Here is a 16,156-nt window from a genome sequence, read left to right as displayed (position 1 = left end):
GGAAGACGAACAAACCCAAGACCCAACCAGCAACTTGTACACAGCGCGAATGTCGGTAATGATGTGTAATGACCTGATTAAAAAGACTGGCGCAACCCTCTTGCTTCCCAGCTCTTTATTTCCTTCTCCCTTCAGTCCTTGGATCATCCGTAAGCCACCAGTTAGGGTTCCCTTGAGCTCTTGCTTCTTATACTTCCAGTCCGCTCTCCAACTGCACCGCGCTCGACCGTCGGTCCTTTGCATCCACAACAGCCCTACCACCTCGGCCAACAATTCCCTTCCTAATTCCAGAGGCACCGTCTCTTCAGCCTAGGGAGCAGTTGTTGGGTGCCCAAGCAAGCTCGTAGCCCTTGCGCTCCATAAATTCCCTTTTGTCGCATTTTCTTATTGTCGCAAAACCAAATTCAAGCTTGCGCTCATGTGGCAGCGAGCTTCCCGTGCCGCGTTCGCGGCGTCTTCCTTTCTAATCACGGTTGCGAATGCTATTCCGCATGGAGATGATGATGGAATGCACATGGACAGCGGCATGGACATGTCCAGCCACGATTCGCAACCCACGGAAAACACAGAGACGACTGACGACTCGCCTATGAGTTACTTTGCCTATGGCAAGCATAGCGGCGCAATCATGGCGCACATCGGTCTGATGGTCGTTGCCTGGTGCTTCATCCTCCCAATTGGTAAGTGCTTCTTTTGCCTCCAATTCAGTTTCCAAGCTCGCAAACCAGGCGCACGCGAGGCTAACACAAAGCTTGCAGCGGTCATGCTCAGTGTTGGACGATCCCGCTTTGCCTTGCCGTCGCAATTCCTCTTCCTGGTGCTTAATGCGGTTGGGATGCTTGTCGGAATAATCTACAACAGCCAGACCCCAGATCTATACGAAAACAATGCTCATCACAAGATTGGTTGGATCGTGACCTGGGTTATCAGCGCTCAAGTGATTATGTCGCTGATTTTCGCCTACGCCGGACGAGGGGAGACCGAAAATAGCTCCTATGAACGCGCAGCGTTCCTTCCTGTGTCGACCGATGAAATGGCCGATAGCCACCACACCTTCCCTACTGGCCCTCGTCACTCATATCGTTGGTCGAGAGATAGCGGGCAGGGAACTGAAAGAAATTCCTCCTCGATCCACTGTCCAGAGTCGCCATCGTGTGCGTCCGCATCGGACGAGTACGACGGCTTCGAAAAACCCGAGGACCCTGTCCCTGAGAACCCCCCTCAGTCACACAGACCCATGCGCATCCCCATTGTTGACCGCTTCCTGGCCAGCTGTGTGCCGGGTATGGTGTCCAACCGTGTGCTCCGCGTCCTTTCGGTCATCTACAAGATCATCGACAGGATCATCCTGCCTTTTGGCTTTGTCGCTCTTGTGACTGGTTTTGTGACCTACGGCGGTATTATGGTATGATCATCGCTTCGGTAATTGACATGAACAGTTCTCGCTAACGTGTGACACAGCGCGGCAAGGAAGTTTTCAACGGTCTTGCGCATTTCATCAAAGGCGGAATCTTCGTGTGGTACGGTCTGTTGACACTAGGACGAATGCTTGGCTGTTGGGCAGATCTCGGCTGGGCCTGGAATGTGAAACCGTCCAGCGCTATTGTTGGGAAATGGAAGGCCAAAGTCCCTACTGGAGAGTTCACTGAGTCGTTCGTGATCTTCCTCTATGGTGCGAGTAACATGTTTCTGGAGCACCTCACAGGCTGGGGCGGCAAGTGGACTGCGACCGACTTTGAGCATGTCTCGATCTCCATCATGTTCTTTGGTGGTGGACTGTGTGGCATGCTATTCGAGTCGAGACGCGTCAAGAGCTGGTTGAACAGCACTGTCCTGCAATATCCATCCCACATGAACGCTCATACCTCCAGCGATACTGCCTGGCAGCTTCCTGACACCCAGGGTGTTTCCCTCAACCCTATGCCTGCATTGATTATCCTTCTTCTGGGCATGATGATGGGCTCTCACCATCAAGACAGCATGGTATCGACAATGGTGCACAAGCAGTGGGGCAACCTTCTTGTCGGATTTGCGCTTGCTCGGGGCGTGACTTATGTCCTGATGTATCTGAAGCCGCCTACCTCCTACTTGCCTGCTCGTCCGCCAACTGAGATCGTGGCTGCCTTCTGCCTCATTTCTGGTGGCCTGGTTTTCATGCTTAGTGTAAGTTGTTCGCTGGCAGTCATGCCTAAAAGCTGGGAATCGAATAGCTAACTTTTGTGCAGACACGCAGCGTGATTCAGGCTATGGAATACTACGACCTCGATGCGATGTTTGTGTTCACTGTCACCATGGGCTTGACCGCCTTCGTTATGGCCTACGAGATCCTCGCGATCGCCCTCAAAGCCTGGGCGGTGAAACGGGAATCCCGTCCCCGGCTCCCACCTTATCAGTTCCCCGCTTGAATGAAAATATTATCTACATCGTGTATACTGTGGTTTCTCAGTCCAAGGAGACCTCAGGAGCACTTTACAGATGAGGATACACGAGAAAGAACCCCGCAAAAAAAAGATTTGCTTTCCACAGCATTATACCCCCCACGGATATCGGTTATCCTTCGGCCTGGTGTTGGAGCGCAGGATTCGAGCTCTGACGATGAACATGACCCCATTTACCACGGCCTTTTTGCGATGAATCTTGTCTTAATGTGATGCCCATGAATGAATGATCTGCCTGAATCTCTGAGGCAATAATGAGGAGGATATGAGGGCCATGTAGTAATCAAGTTGATACCTGATAATAAGGGCTTAATATATGAACATTTGGTACTATATGCAGAATTGTCCCCAGCTTGTTTTCAGTTTGACTCGGTGACGCGGTACGTGAAGTTTCATAAACATGTTTTGAGACTTGCCCTGCTGCCGGGCAATAGTAGTTACTAGTTAGACCTTCAGCTGTACGGATGCTAATCCCGGAGCTAAGCCCATAAGTCCGAGTCCTGCCAAAGCTTAGCCAAAAGAAAAAAGAGTGGGTAAGAAAAAAAAGAGAATGGCGACGGTTGGCCCGACGTCGGCACGAGGAACTTGCCGCCTCGGCAATTTGGCAAGTCGCCGGTTGAATTCCTGTCTCAATTGTCTCACTTATGAATGGTTTCACAGACAAAAGAAACATGTTTGATGTTATAGTGTACTGTACCCTCTGGCAGGTATTTTACCACACGAAATGGTGGAATTCGAAGAGATCAGACTGCAATACGCTGCTTTGCGACGGAAATTGTAGAGTCGATCCATGATGTCAAGGATTAGTAAGGGCCACGCCATCTGGTGACTTGCCTAATCTAACCGTGGGAACTTTCCTTAGGAGGGGCAATAAGTGGGGGGCAATAGAGGGGAATCTCGAAGCCACCGCATGCGCAAATTACTCCAATTCGGGGCAAATTCAGGGTATATATCCAGCCGTACCTCACCTTTTGACTTTCCTGATATCCAACCACTTTTGCGTATCCTACCATCTCGTTCGGAGTAATCACCTCTCTCTCCCCCGACCTTTACACATCACAATGGCGTCCAACCCTCCCGGAGCTTGCTGTGCCCAGGGCTTCAAGCACGAAGGCACCCCCGTTGGTGAGGTCAAGAACGTCAATGGCGGTAGGTTGTCTTCACCAGGCTCTTGTCTGCAGAGAACGATCCCACTGACAGGGTTGATGCTGCAGTTGACTACTACATCACCTACCCCAAGGACAACAAGACTCCCGAGAAGGCTGTCCTCTTCCTGAGTGACATTTTCGGTCTCTTCAACAACGCCAAGCTGCTCGCTGATGAGTACGCTGCCAATGGCTACCTTTGCGTTATCCCCGACCTGTTCAACGGCGACGCCATCCCCGTCGCTGAGATGGAGGCCGGAAAATTCGACATTGGCGCTTGGTTCCCCAACCACCAGCCTGCCAACGTTGACCCTATCGTCGAGGCTGCCGTCAAGTACGTCAAGGGTGACCTTGGTGTCAAGAGACTTGCTGCTGTCGGTTACTGCTTCGGTGCCAAGGTGAGCCCCCGCTTTAGTGATGAGCCATTCCTCGTATAATGTGGACATGCTAACGGTCTAATGTGCATTAGTACGTCTGCCGTTTCATGAAGGAGGGTAAGGTCGACGTTGGCTTCAACGCCCACCCCTCTTTCGTTACCCACGAGGAGCTCGGCGCTATCACCGGTCCTCTCTCCATTGCTGCTGCCGGTAAGTTTTTGTGTCTCGGTGATGGAGCGCTCTCTGGTCGAAATTCGTTGCTAATTCGCCCTGTCTTTAAACAGAGATCGACACCATCTTCACCACCGAGCTTCGTCACGAGTCCGAGGGCACCCTGATCAAGACTGGTCAGCCCTGGCAGATCAACCTGTTCAGCGGTGTCTCTCACGGCTTCGCTGTTCGTGCCGATCTCAGCAACAAGCACTTCAAGTGGGCTAAGGAGCAGGCTTTCTGCCAGGCCATTGCCTGGTTCCGCCAGTACCTGTAAATGCTTAGACGTACTGTACATAATGTGGGCCCGGATGCCCTTCTAGAATTTTTCATCATTAGTCAATGAACGGATATGAGTAATGACAGGCTTCGATTATGCTGCATTCCTTTATAGACACCTGCAAATGGTTGAAGTAAGTTGAGTAGGATCGATTATCGTTGACAGAATGGTTTGTTCCACGTGACCCCGGTTGTTGGCGCTGGGAAAAAGGCCGTCGGGGAGAACAGGTCAGCGTTTACTGTCCCCCGGAGCGAGAAGAGCCAACAAACACACTTGAGGAAGCACTGCGCCGGTGGATTTCTCCTTTCCCCTGACTTGCGGGGCAATTGCGCTAATTTGTCGACTGTATGTCCCCTTTGCTTCGTGCGGGCTTGATTGCTGGCTTCTTGCGACCCTGTCGCGTGTTTACCTTTCATCCCTCCCCCGTGGCTTGTCGGGCTGACGAAAGCAGTCATCTTTTACAACCTTGATCTATTGCTACACCACTCCAAACGTCGACTCTTGCCTCAGCTCGGATCGCCAGTCTTTTCTTGAGAGGCAGCGTCCACCTACCGAATTGATCCACTGCCCCCTCGAACGACCGTGCGCTTGACGCCTTCCACAGTCTCGACCGGCCTTCATTACATAGAGACAACATTGGTGTCTAAATCTCAAGCCACACGGTCTATCTCCGACTCTGTACTCTAATATAAGAATCTGTGATTTACGGCTCGGATACCTAACATCATGGCTACTCCGGCCGCTTTACCGCCACTGCCGTTCAACCCATCGAGGGTCCGGTCCTACGTTCTTCGCCTCCCTCTTTTCACTCGGCTCGTGCTCTTAGCGATCATCGTGTTCTGGCTGCTCGAACTGCAGACGGTGTGGAGTGTCAAACAATGGGGCTCGCTGATACCAGAGGAAATCAACATTGGCACCAGTATGAACAGCCTCCAGACCCTTGCAAGGATACACAAGGACGCGTGCATTCTGACATGAGAACACAGTGTATCGACTTAACACATACCCATTCATCCACTTCGGATTCTTCCATGCCTTTCTGAATCTCCTGGCTCTCACTCCATTGTTGGAGCGGTTTGAGGCCGAGCATGGCACATTGACGGCAGTTGCTCTGTTCTTTGGCCGTAAGTCAAATTCAGCCCGGTCATACTCAGGCTTCGTCGCTGCAGCAGAGACACTAACTGCGGTGTCACTTTTCCATATTAGCTCTTTCGACTTTCCCGGCGGGCGCGTATATTGTGATCGAGAGATTTGTCTTGCACAGAAATACCGAAGTGTTTGGTGCTAGGTGAGTGACTCTGGCCTGCTATTCTGGGTCCTTGAGGGGCGTCTAACAGATCTTTCAGTGTTTGGGTCTTCCTGCTCTTGGGGTCTGAAGCCATAAGAACCTTCAAATCCAATCCGTACTTCAGGTAGGTCAAAACTTCCGGAACACATGCGTTGAAACCCGAACTGACGATCCGTCAGCCTCGGGCCGTACAAGATCCCTACGTGGACCTCCCCCCTATTTGCTTGTGGCCTGGTTTCGATCTTTGTCCAGAACGCGAGTCTCCTGGGCCATCTCTGCGCCATCTTCGTGGGTTATCTGTGTAAGTATTCTGCCTTTTCCACCTGCTTGCTTCTGGTTTCCACTTTTCTAACGGTTTGAATTAGTCGGTCTCGGGTATCTGAAAGTTTTCGTCCCCCCTGAGAAGGTCTTGAGATGGATTGAAGGGAAGTTGAACCTTCTGGGCAGACTGCCACACTATGTCTCGGTGGACCAGAAGACGTTTGGTCGGTACGGGGTTCTTCCGACCACGACTGCAGGGAGTGAGAGGGCGACTCCAATGAGCTATCTGGGCTCCTCGCAGCGTCTGGGTGCTTGAGAACTTAAATAGACGGCTTATCCTATAGCCTATCATTCTTGTGCATATATTATAATTTCTACTATACGTGACTTCTTGTGTAATGTGTAAAAGCTAGCGATGAAAGGAGTGAATATTATCTAATGTCATATGGGTTTTGTTAGTTTGGTATCAATCATATCAACAATAAATTAAATATGGTTATGACTATGTAACTAACATAGCGGCTGACGTAAATTCCGGGCTGCTCTGGCCAAATCGCCGCCGAATGATCGCTCCGTACCCGTTCAGCTGTAGCATCAACAACTCTTCCATGGGACGGAGTCCCTAAATGTCGCAACCTTCATGGCTTTGAAATGTGAGTTGGCTCACTACCATGTGCGCTAGTGAGAGAGATTCTATGTGCTTCTTGTCTTTCTCTATTGGCCCTGCTTATTCCCGATCGCTACCATCATCACCCTGTTTACCCCGGATTGCCCTCGGCGGGCGAAACAACACCTCGGATCGATTCAAACTCATGCTGACAGAAGAACCATGGCAGCCGCAATCCGCAAACTGCGGAGCAATCCTCATTTCCTCTTCGTCCACCTGCCGCATATCCTCTCCTTCATCTGCATCGTTGCCGGCGTCGTCTGGCTGCTCCTCCTGCCCCTCAACGACTACTCCCGCCAAACGTACATCTCCGAAAACGCGCTCTTACCCGGTCAGGTCCACGCATATTTCTCCGGCAGTGAACAGCACATCTTCCGGGGATACAAGAAGGAGCTAGAGGCGATCCTGGGGCGCCAGACGCCAAGTGGACAAGACAACAGAAACGAGGAATTCACCCCGGCGTATGTTCTTTCTCTGTCCAGTAACCCCTTCCCGCTCCGTTGAGAAGGCCATGTCGTGCTGATGCGGGTTTGAATTTGCGCTTAGTGTTTCCGATAAGATCCAGTCGATCTTGCGAGCCGCAGGACTCAAAGTCGCAACGCAGAAGTACGAGTACACTTCGTCGGGGATCACCCACCAGGGGCAGAATGTCTACGCGATCATCCAAGCACCGCGGGGTGACGCTACTGAAGCCATTGTGCTTGTCGCGGCCTGGAAGACAGCCGATGACGAACTGAATCTGAATGGTGTAAGCCTTGCGCTGACGCTGGCGGGATACTTCAAACGTGCGTGATGCTTTTCCGGCTTCGTCCAGCGGAGCAGCCGCAGCCGCAGCAGCTGAAGACGTTTCCATTTTTGCTGACTGGGTTTGCGCCTTACAGGATGGTCCCTATGGTCGAAGGATATCATCTTCGTGTTCCCGCCGGATAGTAAATCGGGTACCCAGGCGTGGATAGACGCCTATCATGATATGCAACCGGCATTTGTGCAGCCGCTGCCATTGAAGAGCGGCGCGTTGCAGGGGGGCTTGGTCATCGAGTATCCCTTCGATCATCGGTTTGAGTCGCTTCATATTCTTTACGATGGTGTCAACGGCCAGCTGCCCAACCTGGACCTGTTCAACACGGCTGTATCGATTGCCGGTGGCCAGATGGGGATTGGTTCCAACCTGCAAGAAATGTGGGACCACAATGACAGCTATGAGATGCGGCTGCAGACGATTCTGCGAGGCATGGTTAAGCAGGGCTTTGGCTACGCCACGGGTGCGCACAGCAGTTTCATGCCATACCATATTGACGCCATCACGCTGCAACCCAAGGGCGACGGTTGGCAGGATGAGATGGCATTGGGCCGTACCATCGAGGGCCTCTGTCGCAGTTTGAACAATCTCCTGGAGCATCTCCATCAGAGCTTCTTCTTCTACCTGCTCATGCAGACCAACCGCTTCGTCAGCATCGGCACTTATCTACCCAGTGCCATGCTGCTTGCCGGAAACTTCACCATTATGGCCATTGCACTCTGGCTGCGGACGGGATACTATACCGGCTTGGAGCAAACTGCCGTCAAGCCTCCAGTAACCGCAGAAGAGACGAACAAGCAAGCGGCTACTTTGACGGAGAAGTCCGGTGCGAACACCGCGCAGCAACCAGCTGTCAAAACCGACTCAAGCAGCATCATCGAGCGTCAACTTGCCCTGCCGCTCACCCTCGTGGTCAGCCTCCATCTCCTCGGTCTCGTCCCTCTTTACATCTTCAACAATATCAACCACCAGGTTCGTGCCCGACCATTCCCTTTACCGTCCAACCTGCTAACCTCAACCACCAGTACTACCCAACCGCAACCTATGCCAGCATCGCCATCAACGCCATCCTCCCCACCGTGCTCGCAGCCTCCCTCACCCGCGGCCTGACGACCACCCCGCGGGACCAATCGCAGCAATCCCTCCTCATCAAATCGTTCTCGCTCCTCGTCCTCGGCCTCTTCCTCTCCACGCTCGCCACCCTCAACTTCTCCCTGTCCTTCATGATCGGACTCCTCTGCACCCCGCTCAGCTTCGTCAACCGCATCGACCCGCGCACCGCCTCCCGCCCCGTGCGGTCCGTGCTCGCCGTCGTCGGCCTCGTTCTCTTGAACGTGCTGTCCCCGCCCGTCGTCCTTCTCGGGGCGTGCTGGTACTCCGGGGTCGACGTGGAGACCGTCCTCACGCAGGCGGCCTTCGGGTGGGACGTCTGGGGCATGTGGACCCAGGTGGTGGTCTGGTGTGTCTGGTGGCCCGCCTGGGTGACTGGGTGTGCTTTGTTGGGGTTCTCCCTGTTCTAAACTTTTTTTTTTCTGAAGGGTAGGTAGAGCATCATACAGATAGCCTTTGCTTCTTTTCCTCGTCTGTTGAACCTTTTGTATATTATACTATAAATCCTGTTAGGGCTACTATAGACTTCCCTTTCTCGTCGTAGCTCTGTGGTTCGGTTCTCTACTGGATATCTACTATGGTGTAGGTTTCGAGTAGGATGGTGCCATTCCATACGCTTCGAATTATAGTAAGTGAGATATGGGGAAAAGTCTAGTACGTCGTACATGAACTGCAGGTGATTTACTCTTCTCACGTCATGAGGGGTTCGGAGAGTAAATGCTTGGAGGGGCATGAGAAACAGGTTGGTGGGGGGCATAATATGGTTGTTGTTGTTGTTGTAGTAAGGTAGTTGTTAAGGTATCTGAAAAATATAGTTCGGGATTCTAGTGTTTTGGGAACTCTCATTGTTCAAGCGGCCCATACATCCTTGCCAACCCCCTCGATCCAGTGGCCCAGCTGGTTGACGCCGGCATCCCAGTCCTTCAGGCGGTTGCGCATGCCCTCGATCTGCTTCATGTCCAGGACCTTGGGCTGAACCCAGTGGATCTGGGCGACCTGGGCGACCTGGTCGATGGCGCCCTTGAGCAGGCCCAGCGAGAGGGCCTTCATGATGAGGTGCTCGATCTCCTGGGGCTTGACCTTGGTCTCGGCGGAGATGGCGGCGAAGGTCAGGTTGCGGTCGTGGGGCGGGCGGCGGAAGACCATCTCCGTGAGCGCGGAGAGCGAGATCTTCTGGTACAGGAAGAGGCGGTGCTGCTCCAGCAGCTGGTTTTTGGAGATGTTGCCGGCCAGCACGTCGTAGGCGGTCAGGTCGCCGCGGTTGAAGGCGAACAGCAGGTCGCGCAGCCAGCTGTGCGGCGTCGCGGTCAGCGAATCCAGGATCGGGTGCAGCAGCAGCTCGCCGAAGTTGTAGATCGTGTCCGACACCAGCGCCGCCACGCTGAGGTTGTAGGCCCGCGACACCCGCTCCGCGTCGCTGAGGTCCTCGAGGTTGATGCACGCCAGGTAGAGGAGGGCGTTCTTGTAGAAGGAGGCGAATTCTTGTTTGGCCTGTTTCGTTTTAAGAGCTTGGTCAGTGACGGAGGTGCGGAGATGACGAGGGTGTCCCCCTTACGTGGTAGTAGTCCGCGTTGACTTTGTAGAAGGAAGCGTGCACAACGGTCTCAACCGAGTCGAAGGTATCGAGCACTTTTTGGCAGATCTCCAGATCCTTCTGTGCTCCGTCCAGGTCTTGTAGTCTTTGCTTGACGTTGGCGACGTCTGCGAGGGCGTAGATGTAAGCATCTTGGCTGTCGGGCTTGTTGACCTTGTCGGCCAGCGATGTGAGGAAGGAGAGGCGTTCTTTGTCATCTGTGTATCATCCCCCAGGCTTGGTCAGTTGGGGGGCGCTTCGGAAGCTACTGGGCGCAGGTAACAGACCTGCACACTCCGTCGATGCCATCAACCCCAGCGAGACGAACTTGAGCTGGTTGATTCTGTCGGCGAAGCTGAGGACGAAGTTCTTGAATATCGGTAGTCGCTGGGGACCGCTCTCTGGTAGCTGGAAGAATTCGATCAAGGAATCGGTAAGTTGGTGCCATAGCTTGCGCTCCCAGTAGTCTTCGAAGGTCAGGAACAAGGCCTGGCTCTGTTCGGGAGCTTGCTGGAGCTGGTCGGCGAGGAAATCGGTGATCCTTTGGTTCTCCATGATGGAACCGGGGGATGCTGGGATGTGGGACAAGGGTAGGAGAGAGGAATCAAGAAGAGTCAAGGGTCGTGAGAGGTTGGGGGTACGTCAATCGGAGATGGGGAAGATAGAAGGAAGCTGATCTGAAGGTGGCAGCGCAGCGGAGCTGAGGTGAACATCCGCCTTGATGCTCGGGCGGTGAGGCACATGACATCGATCCCCATCTACATCATCATCATGGTCATCAATCTCAATATCATACAAAGCTTGAATATCTTCCGGCACTACTACTTTGTCCTTGTACCCAGAGCATTTTTGGGCTCTTAGGATGTATAGTAGCCCTTGGTATGGGTTTAACTGAAACACTACTCGCTTGGACCAATCCAGACATGAGTCTGTACTGTAGCCTCAGAATGGTAGCAATAAGTGTCCGATATCTCTCCGAGCAGCCCTCTGAGCCATCTACAACTGGGGTACCCAAGGATTTTTTTTTTTTTGGCTCAGAGAAAGGATATAAATATGGGCGTCTTGTTCTCTTCGTAGAATACTTTTTCTAACCATCAATCAATCCCGTTTCTCCTGTCTTCTATCAATTGTTTCAGGTTACTGTCCATTCAACACCATCATTATGTCTGACTTCACCGAGAAGAATCGCCAGTACTTCGAGTAAGTGACAAGCTCCTGGGGTATACAAGCAATGTTCTCATGCCTTTTATAGCAAGATGGCTAGTACATACAATGACGAGTTTAAGGAATTCATTGAAAAGAATTGCACAGAGATTCTTAGCCGCCGTGCGTGGATCAGTGATGCCTGGACCGACACCGAGCCTGGCCAGGGTAGGGAGATCAAGATGCTCGAGTACGCCTGCGGACCGGGTCCTATATCCATGGTAGCTTCCCAACCCTACCGCGTCAACTGTCTCGAAGAAACGAAGCTGACAACCCACAGACTCTAGCTCCCTTCGTAAGCAAGATCATCGGCATGGATATTTCAGATGGCATGATCAGCGAGTTCAACAAGAATGCGAAGGAGGCGGGCTTAGCAAACAAGATGACTGGAGTTAAAGCTGATCTTCTCGCCGAATCTGTGGCGGAGGAACTCTCCGCAGATGAATACACCAATTTCGACCTTGTGGTGGTCAGCATGGCGCTGCACCACTTTGAGAACCCCGAACTGGCCTTGGCGCGGTTGAGTGAGCGCCTCAAGAAAGGAGGTGTGCTTTTGGTCCTCGAGATCCTGGCAGCAGGGGGCCACCACGGCCATCACGGCCATCACCATAACCACCACCACCATGACGAGCAGCATGATTCAGCTCATGGGAAGCTTGACTTTGGCGACGCTGAACACACAATCGGCAGCCATGGGTTCACACTCGAGCAGATTCAGCAACTCTATGAAGAAGCCGACGTGGGCCTGAATTTCCAAAGCGAGGTGTTGGAGCATAAAATGGCATTCAAGATTCATCAGAAGCTGCCGAAAGCCCTATTCCTTGCTCGGGGGCAGCGCTGCTGAACAGGTTTAGTGATCGAGTTGCAATTAGAAGAGTAATGGACTGAAAGTGATGTGTGCCTTGCGTTCTCCAGTTTGTGTACTTTATTTCCTTTCTTTTCGACATCAGACCAGGAGGTACCGAGTAGTCTAAGTTGTGTCGTAGTAGTTGCAGGTGCACCATGACGCTGTACGCCAGTCAACCAATCATGTTTCGCGAATAGTCAGACGCGATCCGGCAGGAGATCAAGTGTTCGGGGTTGGAGTTGACCGTGACAACTGGTCGGATGGATAATTACTCGAGATGCTGGGGTAAGGCGACTGTAACATCATCAATCCACACATTGACAGTCATTTCCAGAGCATTGTAGGCAGCGCGGAGGGAAATCGGACAATCGAAGAAGTTGCAAATCGGCCAGGGAGTGGACCGAAAAGGGACTAGCGTCAAGTCCCGTGCCCGCTCCAAGGTTATTCTGGACAGCGACTTTCAACATCTACCAGCTGTGAGCACAAGTCCTGACGTCGAGCTTGGCTCTCTCCCCTCTACCACCCCATTGTCCATCGCCAACCACCGATCCGGACGCCTTTCGGTGGTCTCATCACATTCGCAAGCAGAATTGAGACCATGCAGAGCTGCCGGGCCGCCAATTCCGCCATGGCCTCGAGGGCCTTCGCCCCCGCCCCTCGGGTTCAATTCCAGTTCCAGCGCCGGAATCTCCAGGATGTTGCCATTACTCGGACCGGAAAGCCCATCTTGAAGGTTCAAGGTGGACGGTAAGAGCGCATTCACTGGAGTTATGGTCTTGGGATGATGCTAACGTTTGTCTCCCGCAGGTCGTCTCTGGGAGGTACTTCGCCCTTTGCTCGTGTCATTATCCGCTCGCGTCGGCGCCAGAAAGCTCATATCATCTAGGTCACACCGCCACTGTCTTCGGTGCTACTGGTTTCCTCGGTCGTTACATTGTCAACAAGCTCGGTAGGTTGGGTCCATGGTCGATGAAGAAGAGCTAGAGATTGACGCCGATATAGCTCGTCAGGGATGCAGCGTGGTTGTCCCCTACCGTGAGGAGATGACGAAGAGACACTTGAAGGTCACTGGTGATCTCGGTCGGATCACGTTTATTGTATGATCCCTTCTTTTGAAGCATGGTAATCGAGTCTCTAATTCGGCGGTCTGGCAGGAATACGATCTGCGCAACACTCAGTCCATTGAGGAGGCTGTGCGCCACTCCGATGTTGTCTACAACCTTGTTGGTCGCCAATATCCTACCAAGTCAGTATCATAGGTCATTCATGAATGCGCCATACTAATCTACATAAAGGAACTTCACTTACAACGACGTTCACGTCGATGGAACGGAGCGCATTGTCGAGGCTGTTGCCAAGTACGATGTTGATCGATTCATCCACGTCTCCTCCTACAACGCTAGCCGGGACTCTCCCTCCGAGTTCTTCGCTACCAAGGTTCGTTGGTCGAGTGTATTTCGCGCTGGCTCGTAGGTGTTGACTGCTGCAGGCCTGGGGTGAGGAGATTGCTCGCTCTATCTACCCTGAGACGACTATCGTCCGTCCTGCGCCCATGTTCGGTTTCGAGGACAACCTCCTTCACAAGCTCGCTCGTGCGACCAACGTCCTCACTTCCAACCACATGCAGGAGCGCTACTGGCCCGTGCACGTAAGTTGCTTTCAGAAGGCTCTGGGGTGGGTCGTGCTGACAACATTCACAGGCCATTGATGTTGGCGCTGCTCTCGAGGCTATGCTGCACGATGACAGCACCGTCGGCCAGACTTTCGAGCTCTACGGCCCCAAGAACTACTCGACCGCCGAGATTGCCCAGCTGGTGGACAAGGAAATTGTCAAGCACCGCCGCCACGTGAATGTGCCCAAGGCCATCATGAAGCCCCTCGCCCACTACCTCAACAAGTACCTCTGGTGGCCCACCGTCTCGCCTGACGAGGTTGAGCGCGAATTCATCGACCAGGTGATCGACCCCAACGCCAAGACCTTCAAGGATCTTGGAATCGAGCCTGCTGAGATCAGCAACCTGACCTTCCACTACTTGGTAAGATTGTTCTTTCGTGAAGATGTGAGGAATACGGGCTAATTTTCGCAGCTTGGATACCGTAGCTCCTCCTACTACGATCTGCCTCCCGCGACGGAGCGGGAGAGACTGGAGGAGAAGAAGTACCTGCATGTTCTCGACGACCAGTAGTCTGTTTCTTTAGTGTACATACCATGCTAGACCCATTGATTTCCTTGAGTAGCTGCTTCAAAGTGTCTGTTAAGAGGTGTCTATTAATCCAGTATTCGTTACTCGTTATAACGCCTGATTTATCCACAAGAATCAACACTATTACGCATACAGATTGATTTACTTGTAGTACTCAACCTCTAAAACCAGTGGGAGGATCAGGAAACCTCGGCCGGGGCGCAAGCTCAGCTCCGCTCCGCTCCGCTCCGCACTCCGCACTCCTCCATCCACCAGAAACTCCTCTCCTCCCACCTACGATTGTCCCCAATTGCACCTCACTCACCCAAGAACAAACCAACCCCCCCCAAAAAACAAAAAAACAAAAACAAAAACAATGGCCGAGCAAGATCCGCGCACCCCGATCCTCCTCCTCAAGACCCGCTCCACCCCGCACGACGGCTACGACGACTTCTTCACGAGCCAAAACTACAACCCCGCCTTCATCCCCGTCCTGGAGCACCACTTCCACAGGCCCAACCTCCAACGCGTCCACGACCTGCTCGTGTCCGGGGGGTTCAGCGCGGGCCACCCCGCCCAACAATACGGCGGCATCATCTTCACCAGTCAGCGCGCGGTGGAGGGATTCGCCCAGGTCCTCGAGGGAATCGATGGTATGTTTCGTCCATCACCGTCCGTTGCGGCGCGGCGCAGTGGTGCAGTGGTGCAGTGCAATGCAGCAGTTTCCCCCACCACACCACCAGCATCCGCCCTCCACCTCCCTATATACCCCAAACACCACCCCACACCCAACGCAACCCACAACACAATCATCAACTAACCCAAGCCCCCAAGACCCAAAGGAACTAACCCCCCTCACCCTCCCCCTCTACACCGTCGGCCCCGCAACGCACCGCTCCCTCTCGACCCTGACAACCACCTACCTGCCCCACGCCACGCTGCACGGCCAGGACACCGGCACCGGCGAGGTCCTCGCGCAGTTCATCCTCTCGCATTACCCCGCCTACCCTTACAGCACCAGCACCAGCACCAGCACCAGCACAGCAGACCCCCACCACCACCACCACCACCAAACACCGCACGCACGGAAACCCCTCCTCTTCCTCGTCGGCGAAACGCGCCGCGACATCATCCCCAAGACGCTGATGGACGCGGCGCTGCGGCCCGACGCCCGGATCCCCGTGGACGAGCTGGTGGTCTACGAGACCGGGGTGATGGCGGGGTTTGAGGACGCGTTTGGGGAGCGGGTGCGCGCCCTCCAGACACAACACGAGCCGGTCTGGACGGTGGTGTTTTCGCCGACGGGGTGCGAGGCGATGGTGCGGGTGTTGGAGAACGTGGATGCGGCTTCGTCGTCATCATCGTCGTCGTTGTCGGTTCTTGGGGGTGGGTTGGGCGCCCGGGGAGAGCCACCGGAAGAAAGGCCCGAGGCCAACAACCGGAGATTCTTTGTGGCGACTATTGGTCCCACGACGAGGGATTATCTGAGGAATCGGGTCGGGTTCGAACCGGATGTCTGTGCGGAGAAGCCTAGTCCTGAGGGGGTCGGGAGGGGGATCCAGAGGTTTATGGAGGAGTATAGGGCAAGGAATACTGAGTAATCGGTCCCATTTACATACCCCAAAAAAGTAAGGGGGAGCACTGCGAGGGAGGTCTGCACCGCATATATACCCAAAGAGACGGTCTTGAGCTAGTTCGTCTTATGTACTGGACTGGACTGCATGTCAAGGCTACTCTGCTCGCATTATATCAAACAAGCTTAGATGCCCGAATCA

General features: G+C 53.5%; 7 protein-coding genes across 7 annotated transcripts; 6 read left to right on the top strand and 1 right to left on the bottom strand.

Annotated features, from left to right (window-relative positions):
- Window positions 1-117: 117 nt before the first annotated feature.
- Window positions 118-2,767, top strand: BO86DRAFT_333590 (Ytp1 family protein). Its single transcript, XM_025668819.1, has 4 exons — window positions 118-680; window positions 759-1,405; window positions 1,462-2,163; window positions 2,226-2,767. Exons 1-4 carry the CDS (start codon window positions 419-421, stop codon window positions 2,403-2,405), a joined length of 1,791 nt encoding a protein of 596 aa, XP_025530368.1. The 5' UTR covers window positions 118-418; the 3' UTR covers window positions 2,406-2,767.
- Window positions 2,768-3,327: 560 nt separating this feature from the next.
- On the top strand, window positions 3,328-4,528 carry BO86DRAFT_387091 (dienelactone hydrolase family protein). Its single transcript, XM_025671496.1, has 4 exons — window positions 3,328-3,587; window positions 3,653-3,981; window positions 4,053-4,170; window positions 4,245-4,528. The coding sequence occupies exons 1-4, from the start codon at window positions 3,500-3,502 to the stop codon at window positions 4,445-4,447; spliced, it is 738 nt and encodes a 245-aa protein (XP_025530367.1). The 5' UTR covers window positions 3,328-3,499; the 3' UTR covers window positions 4,448-4,528.
- A 184-nt stretch (window positions 4,529-4,712) lies between these two features.
- Window positions 4,713-9,054, top strand: BO86DRAFT_357010 (Gaa1-domain-containing protein). Its single transcript, XM_025669689.1, has 10 exons — window positions 4,713-5,369; window positions 5,437-5,574; window positions 5,657-5,738; window positions 5,797-5,862; window positions 5,918-6,039; window positions 6,104-6,307; window positions 6,836-7,127; window positions 7,213-7,451; window positions 7,548-8,437; window positions 8,491-9,054. The coding sequence occupies exons 1-10, from the start codon at window positions 5,177-5,179 to the stop codon at window positions 8,983-8,985; spliced, it is 2,721 nt and encodes a 906-aa protein (XP_025530366.1). The 5' UTR covers window positions 4,713-5,176; the 3' UTR covers window positions 8,986-9,054.
- Window positions 9,055-9,181: 127 nt separating this feature from the next.
- BO86DRAFT_446445 (proteasome regulatory particle lid subunit RPN9) lies at window positions 9,182-10,809 on the bottom strand. Its single transcript, XM_025676520.1, has 3 exons — window positions 10,436-10,809; window positions 10,131-10,366; window positions 9,182-10,066 (listed from the first exon to the last, which is right to left on the bottom strand). The coding sequence occupies exons 1-3, from the start codon at window positions 10,701-10,703 to the stop codon at window positions 9,425-9,427; spliced, it is 1,146 nt and encodes a 381-aa protein (XP_025530365.1). The 5' UTR covers window positions 10,704-10,809; the 3' UTR covers window positions 9,182-9,424.
- A 452-nt stretch (window positions 10,810-11,261) lies between these two features.
- Window positions 11,262-12,189, top strand: BO86DRAFT_333576 (class I SAM-dependent methyltransferase; the record flags this gene model as incomplete). The annotated part of the gene is made up of 3 exons (XM_025668818.1): window positions 11,262-11,348; window positions 11,401-11,572; window positions 11,632-12,189. Coding segments are annotated over exons 1-3 (768 nt in total), but the record flags the coding sequence as incomplete, so codon positions are not given.
- A 489-nt stretch (window positions 12,190-12,678) lies between these two features.
- BO86DRAFT_387084 (NAD(P)-binding protein) lies at window positions 12,679-14,508 on the top strand. The gene is made up of 9 exons (XM_025671495.1): window positions 12,679-12,945; window positions 13,006-13,019; window positions 13,085-13,147; window positions 13,201-13,295; window positions 13,353-13,444; window positions 13,494-13,635; window positions 13,688-13,846; window positions 13,899-14,234; window positions 14,286-14,508. The coding sequence occupies exons 1-9, from the start codon at window positions 12,797-12,799 to the stop codon at window positions 14,382-14,384; spliced, it is 1,149 nt and encodes a 382-aa protein (XP_025530363.1). The 5' UTR covers window positions 12,679-12,796; the 3' UTR covers window positions 14,385-14,508.
- Window positions 14,509-14,757: 249 nt separating this feature from the next.
- On the top strand, window positions 14,758-15,982 carry BO86DRAFT_407905 (uroporphyrinogen-III synthase HEM4; the record flags this gene model as incomplete). The annotated part of the gene is made up of 2 exons (XM_025674310.1): window positions 14,758-15,034; window positions 15,216-15,982. 2 exons carry the CDS (start codon window positions 14,758-14,760, stop codon window positions 15,980-15,982), a joined length of 1,044 nt encoding a protein of 347 aa, XP_025530362.1.
- Between the last annotated feature and the right edge of the window lie 174 nt (window positions 15,983-16,156).

Source organism: Aspergillus japonicus, assembly GCF_003184785.1.
Source record: "Aspergillus japonicus CBS 114.51 unplaced genomic scaffold BO86scaffold_9, whole genome shotgun sequence".
NCBI classification, from domain to species: Eukaryota; Fungi; Ascomycota; class Eurotiomycetes; order Eurotiales; family Aspergillaceae; genus Aspergillus; species Aspergillus japonicus.
This window is presented reverse-complemented; position numbering and strand designations above follow the sequence as displayed.